We start from the raw sequence: 15179 nt of genomic DNA on the forward strand, positions 1-15179 counted from the left end.
GCATCTGGCATTCAAGGACTTAATGGGCTCCGATTGTATTTCCGAAACGGCGGTTTTACACCAGGCAGTGTGTGCCCTGAAACCTTTCTCTTTCCCGCGGCCGCATTCGACCTTTGTTGAAATTCATGCGGCCATTGGACCAAAAACAGTTGGACACATACAAGGGCCAACGATGAACATCGAAACAATCAGAGAAGAACCAGCACGAAGCCCAGAACAAGCTTATCACAAACAAATACCCAACGAATTCTTGTAAAGAAAGCATCAACAGCGCTCTACGGCCCGGTCCGAATATTCTCACCCCCACTCGCCTGTTAAATATGGGAATGTTCCTATTCAAATCAAAAGTGTCTCTTAAGCCTTTTGGAAGCTGCTCAGTTTTTCAAATCATCCTCCTCCCAGTACCTTAACTCTGCTGCGCCGCGAGGATGCAGACATTTCGCTCGCAATGGAAGATGCAGCTCCAAAGACTGAGGAAACACCAGAGACCCAAAAAGTGATAAAAGCTTATTCGGTGCCGTACTTTGAACGCTTTTTCGAGATGCTCCCATGCACTGCATCCTCACTCTGCAAGAAACCTCTCAATATTCCATTATCCGGCTCGGATAAACAGAACTCCACTTCGACCGGTGCCAGATTAAGTACTCGCTGCACTCACTAGGAGCCAGTCACAGAGAATAGCCACCAACTGAACCGTGCCCCTGACCACTGCTCCCCTTTGCAAACGAAAATAGAGTTGAGCTTAGAATTCACTTGCGCAGAACTTTAAGAAGTAATTATTCTTTAAATATACATTCATTACTCACAATCCATCATTATAACAGTTTTCAGACTTTTGAGAGAACAATTCTTACTTCTTGTGATCTTTTTTGGAAATAGAAATTCCTAAAGAATGCCCTCCGACTCTGAATACTTGGAGTATTGTCGGCTTTGATTTCCTTATAACAGGAAACACTAATCTAGTTCAGGTGTATGTAAAAAGCCTAACTATAGGTCTTGTTATTCACCCCTCACTTCACCGCAGAGATTGAGATATGAAATTACACTGTTAATCAAGCAAAAGACCAGACAACGCCAACGAAGCATTTAATTATACGTGTATTTAACGGAATTACCAATTTTTTTTAGAATCCGTTGATTACAATACAGAAAAAAGGAAATTTTTTTTATTTTTTTCCACAGTTTTTTGGCCCAAAAACTCCACAAATTAGAGTGGAACCCTACAGCGTCTCACATACTGTCGTCTCCTCCCTATAACAACTCACATCACTCTGAAATCCTTGAAGATTTTTAGGTCACTCTTGGAATTTCAAGGAGTACGGGTGAAAAAAGTGTCCATACCTTTTAAAAATTAAACCTTAAATTGTTATTATTCGATATTTTTTTCAGTATTAACCTGTGTTAAATTTTTCCCGGTTGATAATATTTGATCACCGATCCTGAGGTTTGATTCTTTCCGGTTGAGCATTTTTAACCATTTGATTTTAAGTGACACAGTAATTATATATAAATTTTCATTATTTTTAATCTCGAAATGAGTATTAATTAAAATATCTTTCTATGTGTTTTCTGTTTTTGATGTGATTCTGAATTTTGGGGTTTCCCAACTTCCTTTTCCAAAAATACTTGCATGTTTTATGATCTTGCTGGTGGACTTTGGGAAGCTTTTGCTTTTACTGTGATTAAATCACAGGAAGTCAACGCGGCCTCTGTCCCAACAGAGTAAGAACCGGTCTCCTAAAACGCAAATATGTCAATTATTCATGTTCGTAGTCCCCTATGCACAGGAGAAAATTTCCAGGGTTAAGAACCAAATTGGACGTAAGTGTCTTATTCTATAAGCAACATGTTAACTGAAGAACACTTGTCATCAATATCACGGGTTGAAATGGTGGTTCACATTACGCTGGCAAGTCAAACCTTTTATTTACAACCAAATGGATCCACCGTGTTATATTCTAAATATTACGGGTTCGGGGATAAAGCAATTTCTTGTCTCAAAAGCATTTTTTTGATTATATGTCGGAATATACATATAACACACAGAAACCGATGACAATTTCATTGTCGCCTCGCCGTTTCTCATCATCTGATCTCTATAAAGCAAAACAAACTTTTGTATCGCCCACTTGATGAGCATATGCACAACAGAGTTTATCCAATACGACTCCTCTACCACTTCTTTGATGCATTTGTTGCAAATTAATTTACAGGAGACTGCCCAGCGCATAATCTCGTTCAATTTTGTATACAATGGATTTTTTCCGGACGTTTACAATTACATATATGCTATGTTTGCTGCAATAAGACATTGGATTGCCATAGCAAGTTCGATAACCATCTCCCACGTCCGAATCGTTCCCTGTGGTCCACTCCTGTAGTGGTCTCCTCTTCTATCATGCTTTTATAAGCTCACGGACAAGAGTTGCTTCAATTGGTTGTTGCTCCCTGTGGCCATCCACCAGCATCATTCTACAGCTTAACAATTTGAAACAAGTCAAACCACAATTTTTCCCCTCAGTTTGCTATTTTTCTCACGGAACCCCCTAGACACTTTCTCTTGATAAAAAATTTCGAAGAATGTTTGGATGAATTCTGGAGTTTGCCACTGGATCCACAGCATTGGGAGCGCTGACCTGTGTCCCGCTAAACATTATGCCGCGCCGAGTATTAGAGGACGGACTTTCCTCTTTGCGCAGCTGCAGTTGGTGCGTCCTGTCGCATTGTTTTTGACGGCGCATGTGTGGCAAAAGTTTGGAACGCTATTTGACGCAATCCACAGATATTTTTTGGAGAATCTTCTATTCTAGCAATGGACTTTTACATTACGTGCAAGATGCGATACGACACATGCAGAATACTGGCTGAAGAGTCCTGAATGAAACCATATGAGTTCTCTTCTGACAACAATCTTAGAAGAAGAAGAATCGCTCGCGCTCTTGAGTATCTTCGTGATAAACAATGCGAGAAGAACCAAAGAACATTTGGATGATGTAATGTGGAGAACGGTGATCTTATCTATACCGAAAAATGGCTCACCAAAGGTACATTTTTGGCGCCAAAATTTTGATTTTTTCTGAATCGTTTCTATTAGATATATTATTTAATATCAAATATTCCTTTATACTTGCCTCATATATAATTAATCCCCATTTTTCTATCATATTATCCAATCCTTCTGAATGAATTTTTTTAATGTTTGAGTCTTCAAATTCAATATGTTCTTAACTATTTTCATTCCATTATTATCCTAGAAAAAATATAAAAGTTTTTAGAATAAAAATGTCTTGTATGTGTAAAATAATTGAAACAATATCTAGATGAAAGACACTTCTCCAGAAGAGACTTGATATTGATTTGGCTTGTAAAAGCCCATCACAAAAATCAACGACGATTATATGCTGAGTTAAGTTACAAACTGATAAGTTGCGCCGGAAACGCCTAAAAAATAATACTGAAGGCCTGCCCGAATTATCTTATAATCAACACTTTAAAGATTCCTAGAAATTTCCAAATAACCTAAAAGTATAACAATGCTACCAGACGATTACTCATTCTCGACGATTAAAAATCTCATCATGGAAATACTAGATCATAAGCGCTTTCATTTATATTAATTTAATTTTATAAAAATTTCAAATTTAATCAAATTTAACACACATGAAAATATACTGCATTGAAGCGTTTTTGACGATTACTTCATTACGATGAAGGTTTCCAAACTTATGAGTTAACTGTCAGACCATTAACTCAAAGTTTGGAAGTCTTGAATAAGGGAAATTTTAGGCTATGAGTACTGATTATATCATCCAGTGTCTCTCATTAACCTTTGCCATTTCCATTAGAAATCGTGAGAAACTTTGTCCGGCATAACCTATTGATGCTGGACCAAAGTTTTCCTCTCCCATCTACTTAGAAATGAATAGGGCAAGAGTATATAGTACCACTATATATCTACTTTCTGCCCTTTTCCTTCTTACCCCAATAAAGACTTCCAACTCTTTTTTTTCCCCCAATTTTCCCCTAAATTTATTCTTATATAAGATATAAATGAAAATGCCTAATATCCAATTCACAAAAAATTGCCATTGGATTTTTTTAATAAAAATTGCCCGCGCAATTTAAACGGTTTTCTGTTCACTTTTGTAGCCCATTGCAGGTTACGGACAACAGTGGAGCAACAGGGTGATTTTCGATGAATACATCGCGGCAATCACCTTCCTTCATCTTCAACTTAATAGCAAACATTTGTTCTTGGCGTAAATCGATAAAAATGACCGAATTGATGACAATCGTCATCAAGCTCTCCATCACTCGTTGGACGATTCCAATATGCGGATTATTAAGTTCAAGGTCGCTTAATCGATTTTGTGAGCCCATGATATTTAGAGCAGTCATAAGAATTCTCACTTACGAAAGGGGCAGGTAAATTCAGATTGTTGAGTTCAAAGGGAGCCTTTCAAAGAATCACGTGCGATAATATCTGAATATATAACTGTCAACACATTTTGAGGAAATTCTGTCGGAAAGCCCCGAACTCCCCTGAGGATTGAAGCCCTCAACTGTTCCCTTATTTCGCATCTTTGTAAGGGCAATTATAAATTCTGGCACATAAGGAACGTTGAAAAGGAACGAGTAACGCAATATTTAGGATAATTTGGACTTTTTTTAAATTCAAGACAATAAACAGTATATTTTTGATCTGGTTGTAAGCTTATTTACGTTGAAGCTATATTACTTGAACGTATCAACATTCAAAGGTATTACTGCCTATTATTGGAGAACAAATTTAGTTAATTTTCACCATGCAAAATCTAATACAATTTGCATTTCCTTAATGATAATCAATTTTTCACAAACTGTATTCCTGTAGGAGATCTCCGCTGATGAATACTCAAACTTCGCGCTATTAGTCATTATCCATTTTGAAAAAATTGTAGTCCTGATAAATTGTGAAGAATTTCTTGAATAGCTACTTATCTATATAAAGTTATAAATTTGGCTATCTCTATGTAGTCATTTCCTCCCTGCCCATGATATCAAGCTTGGCTATTAGTCTTTATCCATTGTTGAAAATGTATTGTAAATTGTAGGAATAATTCTGGAATCTACTACTATTAAAAATATAATTGTTATCTATGTATATTCTCCCTGCATGATATCAAGATTGGCTATTAGTCTTTATCATTTTGGAAAATTGTATTGTTAAATTGTATAGAATTTCTTGAATACCTACTACTATAAAATATAATTGCTTATCTATGTATTATTCTCCCTGCATGATATCAAGACTTGCTATTAGTCTTTATCCATTTTTGAAAAAATTGTGATTGTCAAAAATTTGTAAGTTAATTTGAATCTATCCTACACTAATCATAAAATATTAAATTAGCTTATCTATGTATATTCTCCCTGCATGATATCAGACTTGGCTATTAGTTCTTTATCCCATTTTTGAAAAATTATGTATTGTAAAAGTTGTAATGAATTTCTGATACTACTACTATAAAATATAATTGCTATCTTATGTATATTCTCCCTGCTATATCAAAGACTTGCTATTAGTCTTTATCCATTTTTGAAAATTGTATTTGTAAATTGTAAGAATTTCTGAATACTATATCTATAAAATATAATTGCTATCTATGTATATTCTCCTGCATGATATCAAGACTTGGCTATTAGTCTTTATCCCATCTTTTTTTGAAAAATATGTATGTAAAATTGTAGATATTCTTTGATATACTAAACTCTATAACAAGATAATTGTTATCTATCTGTATATTCTCTGATGATATCAAGACTTGGGCTATGTCCTTTATCCATTTTTGAAATTGTATTGTAAATTGTAAAATTTTGCTAATATATTACTACTAAAAATATAATTGCTTATCTATGTAATTCTCCCCGCACTGCATTATCAAGACTTTGGTATTAATCTTTATCCATTTTGAAAATGTTATTGTAAATTGTAAGAATTTCTGAATACTACTACTATTAAAATATAATTGTCTTATCTATGTATATTCTCCTCATGATGAATATCAAGACTTGGGCTATTAATCTTTATCCATTTTTAAAAATTGTATCTGTAAATTGTAAAGAACTTCTGTCAGATTACTACTACTTATAAAAACTATAATTGCATTATCTATCGTATACTATTCTCCCTGCATGATTATCAAGATGGCTATAGTCTTTATCATTTTGAAAATTGTATTGTAAATTGTAGAATTTCTGAATACTACTACTATAAAAATAATTGCTTATCTATGTAATTCTCCCTGCATGATATCAAGACTTGGCTATTAGTCCTTATCCATTTTGAAAATTGTATTGTAAATTGTAAGAATTCTGAATACTTACTACATAAAATATAATTGCTTATCTATGTATATTTCCTGCATGATATCAAGACTTGGCTATTAGTCTTTATCCTTTTGAAATGTGTTATTGTAAATTTAAAATTTCTGAATACTACTACTATAAAAATATAATGCTTATCTATGTATATTCTTCCCTGCTCATATCAATACTTCTTTATCCATTTTTGAAAATTGTATTGTAAATTGTAAGAATTTCATGAATACTACTACTATAAAATATAATTGCTTATCTATGTATATTCTCCCTGCATGATATCAAGACTTGGCTATTAGTCTTTATCCATTTTTGAAAATTGTATTGTAAATTGTAAGAATTTCTGAATACTACTACTATAAAATATAATTGCTTATCTATGTATATTCTCCCTGCATGATATCAAGACTTGGCTATTAGTCTTTATCCATTTTTTGAAATTGTATTGTAAATTGTAAGAATTTCTGAATACTACTACTATAAAATATAATTGCTTATCTATGTATATTCTCCCTGCATGATATCAAGACTTGGCTATTAGTCTTTATCCATTTTTGAAAATTGTATTGTAAATTGTAAGAATTTCTGAATACTACTACTATAAAATATAATTGCTTATCTATGTATATTCTCCCTGCATGATATCAAGACTTGGCTATTAGTCTTTATCCATTTTTGAAAATTGTATTGTAAATTGTAAGAATTTCTGAATACTACTACTATAAAATATAATTGCTTATCTATGTATATTCTCCCTGCATGATATCAAGACTTGGCTATTAGTCTTTATCCATTTTTGAAAATTGTATTGTAAATTGTAAGAATTTCTGAATACTACTACTATAAAATATAATTGCTTATCTATGTATATTCTCCCTGCATGATATCAAGACTTGGCTATTAGTCTTTATCCATTTTTGAAAATTGTATTGTAAATTGTAAGAATTTCTGAATACTACTACTATAAAATATAATTGCTTATCTATGTATATTCTCCCTGCATGATATCAAGACTTGGCTATAAGTCTTTATCCATTTTTGAAAATTGTATTGTAAATTGTAAGAATTTCTGAATACTACTACTATAAAAATATAATTGCTTATCTATGTATATTCTCCCTGCATGATATCAAGACTTGGCTATAAGTCTTTATCCATTTTTGAAAATTGTATTGTAAATTGTAAGAATTTCTGAATACTACTACTATATAAAATATAATTGCTTATCTATGTATATTCTCCTGCATGATATCAAGACTTGGCTATTAGTCTTTATCCATTTTTGAAAATTGTATTGTAAATTGTAAGAATTTCTGAATACTACTACTATAAAATATAATTGCTTATCTATGTATATTCTCCCTGCATGATATCAAGACTTGGCTATTAGTCTTTATCCATTTTTGAAAATTGTATTGTAAATTGTAAGAATTTCTGAATACTACTACTATAAAATATAATTGCTTATCTATGTATATTCTCCCTGCATGATATCAAGACTTGGCTATTAGTCTTTATCCATTTTTGAAAATTGTATTGTAAATTGTAAGAATTTCTGAATACTACTACTATAAAATATAATTGCTTATCTATGTATATTCTCCCTGCATGATATCAAGACTTGGCTATAAGTCTTTATCCATTTTTGAAAATTGTATTGTAAATTGTAAGAATTTCTGAATACTACTACTATAAAATATAATTGCTTATCTATGTATATTCTCCCTGCATGATATCAAGACTTGGCTATTAGTCTTTATCCATTTTTGAAAATTGTATTGTAAATTGTAAGAATTTCTGAATACTACTACTATAAAATATAATTGCTTATCTATGTATATTCTCCCTGCATGATATCAAGACTTGGCTATAAGTCAGTTAGTAAACATATCAAGTGTACTGTGGCACTGCGTTCCACCTTACCCATTATATGTGAATTTGACACTTTACGAAACCGTTAACGTATATTTTACAACACAAACGACAACACTAACTTAACCTTAAATATTTACAAAGCCGCCAACCACTTCACCTCACTAATGTAAAAATAAACGTTCTCACTTACAAAAGTATTGCAACTCCTCCCATTGCTGTGCTTCACATAACAGCTCATAATCTTCTGACTCACTTTCTTCTTCATATAGGTCAAAATCACTGTCAAAATAAATGTTAGTAAGTTTTGACAAAGCTAATGAAACACGTTACCGTTTGTATCGTATGCTTGTATAAACTTTCCATTCTTCATTCCTTCATAAACGCTCAAACTAACTTTACCCTTTCTCCCTCGTATCTGATAGAATGTATTTCAACGAAGGAACGAAGAACAAATTCTTGAACTCATGACCGTTGTAGTTTGTTATCTCAATAGTTTTCGTCATTTATATAAAAATAAAATAAAAAATAAACTTAAAAAATAAACTTAAAAATTAATGATATCACCACCCTCACACGTATGAAAACATAGCACAAAAATAAATTTAGGTGAAGTGGTGAGATCTCACCTCTTTTTTCACCCACTTGAATTCATTGCTTTATAACTCTTCTAGCTTCTTCTTAAGTTCAGCAATGTTGTCCTCATGAAGTTTAATCTTTCTCAAAATTCCTTCTTTATCTAATGGTTGCTTTATCTTTCTAAACTGAACTCTACCATCCTTCATAGTATGAATGTAAAAACCTTCTGGAATAGTTCCTGATTTAATGTATTCTACCAAAAACTTTTGTTTCATTGCTTCAGTGACTTTATTTGTCATTTCAATCAAATAAAAATTTTAATATTAAATAAAAATAACGTTATTTTTTCAGTAAGGAAACGCAGGAGTTTTACGATTTATTTGAGGAGTAGGTTCTGGTTTAAATGTTGGAGTCGGTTTAGGAGTTGACTTTTGAACAGGAGTTTGTACTTCCATAGGTTCAGGAGTCATTGAAGGTTTTGCTTGTGAAGGCGTTGTGTTTTGGCGAAGGTGTTGGAGTTTGTTTAACTTCAGCTACTTCAGTATTATTTACAACATTTGCTTTATTTCTTTTCAACATCATACTACTGCTCCTGCTGTAGCTAGCAAACCTAGTGGGAGACCATATTTATATAAGGACTTGACCAAATGCTATTTTTGACAGGAGCTGGTGGAACACCTAACCTTGGTGAGACTGCTCTTTGCCATTGTGCAGCTCGTAAGAAATATTCAATAGGTGCTCCATAATCGTTTGGTAAAGTTTGTTTCATAGATGGTGAAGGTTCACGAGAGCTTGATGAAGAACTCATTTATAAGCTTTAAAAATAAACGTTCATCCTTTATTCCTCACTGTCGTCAGTGCTAAGTTATAGTCATCTAATCTTATTATGGGATGCCATGCACGCACTGAATGGCAAAGCAACAATCCCTCATAAATCCAATAAGTGGCTTTGGTACATTTTCAGTTGCTAGTTCAATAGGTCCTTTAACAGACAATTTGTATGTTATTGGAGCAGTAGATGTTTGACCTTGCTGGAAGCAAAAGTCCACTTCTGTTGGAAAACCACATAAGAAATGTGTGTTGTCATAGCTATCCCATTTATGTTCCACACTACCATCATCCACCAATGACCTCATAACATCTTCATTAAATCCTATCATATCATTGTTTGTATTGCAAGCGTTCGCAACCATTTCATAAAATACAGGTCCATATGATTTTTCAGGTTCTGCAGGCATATTTCCATAAGCTCCCATGGAAAGCTGAAGATATTTAAACTTAGGGTTCTCAAAATTAACATAATAGTTGTCTTTCTTTCTAAATAGTGCCCAAATACTTTTAACATTAATAGGCGTATAAGCTGCTGTAAATGTTGCACTTGAACTATCTGTATTCTTTGAGAATGAACCGTCCATAGGAATCCAATCCATAACTTTAACAGGAAAACATAAAGCCTCGTTTGTATAATGTTCTACAAGTTCTGTATAAATGTTAGGGTCTAAAGAGAATGACTTTGGATGAATGAAACATTCATTAAAATCCATCTTTGTTCGAAATAGTTGCTGGGTTACAGTTGTAATAGTAACTGTTCCACTAGCTTCTACTGCCTTCGTTATCATAGTGAATGGTTCATTCCATGGAACAAATTTATTTGTCGGTGGATTTGAATCTGAAGCAAATGCAACTTTAAGAGTTGGATTGAAAGCAATGATATCATTTACAGATATAGATGTGCATTGTAAGGCGTCGCTACTGAACTTTACTTTAAGCTGAATGTTTCCTGCAAAAGCTGGAATAAATCGAATAGCTTCTAATGGAAGGAATCTTCTAACAGGAATTCTTAAACGAAGCTTAAAATCAAATGATTTTCCTGCTGTAATTGGACCACTAACAATTTGTCCTGTTCTGCATGTTCCCGAATGACTCCATACATCTTCATGTCGAGTCTTTGAGAAAACATCTACTTTCTTTATTTGTTCGGTAGTTTGTGAGTTTGAAGTTATATATGCTTCTTCTCTTGCGTTGTCTTGAGAATATACGATACGACCATTTGCAAGGATTTGATATCCAGCAACTGCATAGAAAGCGTCATCGAAACCAATCCAAAATCCTGGTGGGTTTGTTTTATTGGAACCTGAACCAATTTCTTTATCTACAATAAATTGACCTTCCATTTTATACGTAATGAATGTATTGTAAAGGTCCAACATATTTTCACCAGGAGGTGAGAGATTGAATGTTACCCATGTGTTATCTTTAGCAGTTCCAGGTTGTGATGGAATCTTTGCGTCAGAATATTTTCTATTAGTGTCACCAATTTGAACTGCATTGTCTATGATATCGAAATATGAGCGAATCTGATGAATATGCTCTGCTGGAGTAAATTCGTTTAACTGTTCGTTCTGCATGTATTTACTTCGATAAAAATATCTATTTACTTCATTATTCTCACTCTTCTTCTTGGCATTCGTGGTGGAAGTTGTTTCTTGACATTTTCAATGAACTGTACATTCTCTTTTGTCTCAACTTCTTTCACTGGTGGGTCAGGGTTCTTTGACTCGGTTTGTTTTCAATGAAATTCACGAACTTTGCAATAAGCTCTTGGTTCGTTATTGAAAGTACATCTGGCTTCTTTTCTTCTGTTCTATTGACTTTTCAGTTTGAATAGAAGGTTTTATATGGGCTTCCACCCTTGCCATGCACCTTAATGTTGTCGCTTTCTGCATTCGCTAATGGAACCTTTCTTTTTCTTACGTATATTTTACCATCTTTACTCTGACTTACGTAATAGAAAGGATGTTGTATTCCTCTTGCGTCATTTAATATAATAGACTCTCGCTCTGATTTTGACAAGCTCATTTTACATCGGTTAAAGTTTTAATTTTGTTTTTTATCTGCAGTCAAATGACTCAGACAAGCCCTACGGACAAGACCCAAGGGGTCATAGATGTTGAAGCATTGAAGAAAGAAATTCGCGAGCAAATTTTATCCGAACTGAAGGAACAAAAACAAGAACAAAAGCCAGAGAGACCAAAGAGAAAACTTAGTGAAAAACAACTTGCTGCATTAGCTGCTGGAAGACAAAAGAACCCAAGACTACTGGCGAAAAAAGCTAGAGAAGAAGCTGAAGCAAAAGCTAAAGAAGCTGAAGCAAAAGAAAGAGTAAATGGTTTATTTTTATCCGAATTAAATGTATAGACAAATACCTTTATCTGTTGCGTTCAGTAGTGAAAACCCTGACGTCAAAATAAAGGGGAACAGAGTAACGTTTAAGTTTCCAACAGACTGGATTGTGAACATAAATGAAGAGAAGTACATTGGCATAACATCTATGTATATAACACGTGCTTTCAGAAAGGTTGACTTTATACTTCAAGTCGAGATAGAAAATGACGAACAGTCTTTAAGCGCCCAAAACATTCACATATACAAATACTTTAAAGACGATACAACATTGTTGCAATGTATGATTTCATTTAATGAATGTTCGAGAAAAAGTTTAACATTGAAGTACAAACTTTACAGCCTTTACGTGAGTTTCTTGCACAACTGAAAGAAGAAGGTAGTCAGCCACAACTTATAGACTTTCATTATGAATTTAATGAAAATGAAGATGGAACACATGACTGTCAGTTTGTTGTATTCTCACCATTCAATGAAGTCGCTAAAAAGAAAAAAATCCATTACGTATAAGATTTCAAATCTCTGAACCAATGATGATTTCAAGAATGTTTTCAATTATGATGCAATGCTTCCGAGGAAAAATGAATTTCAAAGATTGTAACACCGGCATTTGGGATAGAAAGCAAGCTATATTATATTCAAACTTAAGTAAGGGAGTTGAAAATGAGTTCATTGGTCATACAAGAACTTCACCACTTCCTAACCCTAAATACTATAAATTAACTGGCTTCAATCGTGAGTTTTGGATAGACATGTTCTCCACTCATGACCATAACTGCCCAGTGTTCTTACCTCCAGACCATAAGGACTGTCTCTACATTGAAGCACAACTCTTAAATTCTACAATAGCTGTATTGTAAATGACCACATGGGCTTTGCCCATGCCGCTAGCGGCTTATTTTTATCACGAATGGTCTCACTGCTGACAAAAATAAATGACCTCAGAACTTCAACTTACGAATAAAGCTTGTTTTAGTCGTTATTGAGAAGTTAAACTTTTCAGCAAAGCAAGGACTAGAAGACTTACATAAGTCAAATCCAATCTCTTGACCATCATGAAGTGCTTTGTAAAGTTTCATTAAACTGAACTCAGAGTCTTTGTCAAATTTTCCTTGCGGAATCATTAAACCTTTATCTTCATCATAGAAACACTGAACAGAGTCAGGAAACATTTCATTAGCGGTTAAAGCAATAACATCTTGCTTCACGCCTTTCATTCTGCAGTGAAATGCAACTTCATTTAAATCATTCGTGAGTAAGTCTATGTAAGTCTTCTTTCCACAAAATATTGACTTGTATGCTAAACTTTGTTTTCCAGGTGTTATTTCTGCGAAGTCACTATGAAACTGACCAAGGTTTTTACCAATGAGAACTCTTCCATAACGTTTCTCAAACTCTTCAGCTAAACGAGGGATATCTTCATTGTAGAGATGCATACTGTCGGTGTCGCTATAAAAGATGTCCATTCCTAAGTCCTCAGCAGTACAGAATACTTCACACATTATTCTCTTCGACATAGACAGAATGTTAACACCAAGTGGGCAAAAGTTAAAGTGTCTGCAAATGCTTTTCGTTAGCTTGAAAATAGTTTTATCTGAACCATCCAAACCTTCGAACTTCACTATATGGTTGTAGTTTCTGATGGCATATCTTATAGCATCTTTGTCATTTACTATGGTTATTTTTGACTCAATAGGAGATAGAATAGTTTTACCATAAATACTGTTCAGAATGAGCTTTATATTTTCTTGCAAAGGATTTCCTTCTTTCTTATACTTTAACCTTAACTCAAACAACTTCTTTACTTCATCTCTTATTCTAATATCTCTGTTTCCATCGTAATAATATCCTTGCAACACTTCACATTTGACACCTTGATATTTTATGAGGTCTTGTAATGTTATATGGTCAACATACATTAAACAGCAAGTGTTTGAACTTCTGGGAACGTTAAGTTCTGGATTTAGTTCAGGGTCACAAACTATTAAAGGAAAGTGTCTATGTATTCCAATCTCTGTTATCTTAATGAGAACAAAGAAGCCAGACATAAACTTTTCACCAATGGGTTCCTTTTGGTCGTCATCGAATAAATGTCTCATGAGATACTCTGTGCTTAACATTTCTTTCTTCATAACCTTTGGAATTCCTTCTAAAGTATAAAGTCTTGCTATAGCTGATGGATATAATGAAACAGCATCGAAGTCAGCAATGAGTTTCTTTTCGCTCTTTTGTTTAATGTTATCTGACAACATACATCTTCCACCTTGAATACAGCGTGAAATAAATTCTCTTGGTTTATTTGAGAGGTCATATAAATTTCCATTCGGGAAGTACACTCTGTTCTCAAATAATTTGTTAGCAATAGAACAAATACTAACGTAGTCATATACGTTTAAATCAAACTCTTTCAATATGTCATTTCTGAACTTTACAAATCCTTCTCTTAAAATTCTTACATCTTGTTTGCAATAAAATGTACTATACTTTTCTAAGTCGAAATGGTTTTCATCTATTCTGCAACCTTTGATGGAATCTATGTTCTTCATGAACGTATCTGCATCCTGGATAAACTTACATGCTTCAGAAATGACACCAGTTCTGTTGTCATTTGCTAACAAAACACTGCTGTAGTAGTTGTATGGAAATACTTCTTTCGGTCCTGTTTGTAAGTTAAACATAGCAGGAAATAGTTTAAGCTTCTTATTTATAACACTGTAAGAGTCTTTTATAATAATTGCCCTTCCTTTATATAAGCCAGTTATTTGCATTGTTCGTGAACCTTTAATGATGGGAGTTCCTTTCACTTCTGTCATGTGTCTTAAGATGAAGTTTATATCATAACTGAGGTTATGGAAATATATTAAACTCTTGTCAGGAAGTCGTTCCAAAAATTCTGTTGCACAGTTCTGACCCAAATGCTTTCACTCACTGAACCATCTTCACTGTCATAACAGATGTTAAAAAGCTTTATGAAAGCCGTCTGTGCTACACTCAAAGTCAGCAAAGAAAACGTGCTCAGGAATGAACTTGCACTTATTTTTATTTACTTCTTTTGACTCGGCTTTCTTCTTCAGTTGTACACAATACTTTGGAGCATATGTCAAATCTTTAAATGGTGCAAGGTTCTGTTTATATAAGTCAGTCGTATATGTGAAAAGTTCTCCATAAGAAATAGGTTCGAAATA

At 33.6% G+C, this 15179-nt stretch overlaps 2 protein-coding genes and 1 pseudogene across 3 annotated transcripts, besides 5 other annotated features; 1 reads left to right on the plus strand and 2 right to left on the minus strand.

Moving 5' to 3' along the window:
- Nucleotides 1-1314: 1314 nt before the first annotated feature.
- Nucleotides 1315-2351: a mobile genetic element.
- Nucleotides 2352-2480: 129 nt separating this feature from the next.
- Nucleotides 2481-3013: a mobile genetic element.
- A 1171-nt stretch (nt 3014-4184) lies between these two features.
- Nucleotides 4185-8236: a mobile genetic element.
- Nucleotides 8237-8254: 18 nt separating this feature from the next.
- Nucleotides 8255-8901: a terminal%2Cinverted (terminal inverted repeat of Maverick-1B transposon ID:TVAGG3_0153720).
- Nucleotides 8255-15179: part of a mobile genetic element that runs on past the window's edge.
- On the minus strand, nt 9159-9619 carry TVAGG3_0153730 (annotated as a pseudogene). The gene has a single exon. A coding segment is annotated over exon 1 (461 nt).
- Nucleotides 11716-11977, plus strand: TVAGG3_0153740 (uncharacterized protein; the record flags this gene model as incomplete). The annotated part of the gene is made up of 1 exon (XM_051224752.1): nt 11716-11977. A coding segment is annotated over one exon (262 nt), but the record flags the coding sequence as incomplete, so codon positions are not given.
- Nucleotides 12936-13511, minus strand: TVAGG3_0153750 (organellar and viral DNA polymerase type B; the record flags this gene model as incomplete). Its single annotated transcript, XM_001279732.2, has 1 exon — nt 12936-13511. The coding sequence occupies one exon, from the start codon at nt 13509-13511 to the stop codon at nt 12936-12938; it is 576 nt and encodes a 191-aa protein (XP_001279733.2).

This window comes from Trichomonas vaginalis, chromosome IV, assembly GCF_026262505.1.
Source record: "Trichomonas vaginalis G3 chromosome IV, whole genome shotgun sequence".
Classification (NCBI taxonomy): domain Eukaryota; phylum Parabasalia; order Trichomonadida; family Trichomonadidae; genus Trichomonas; species Trichomonas vaginalis.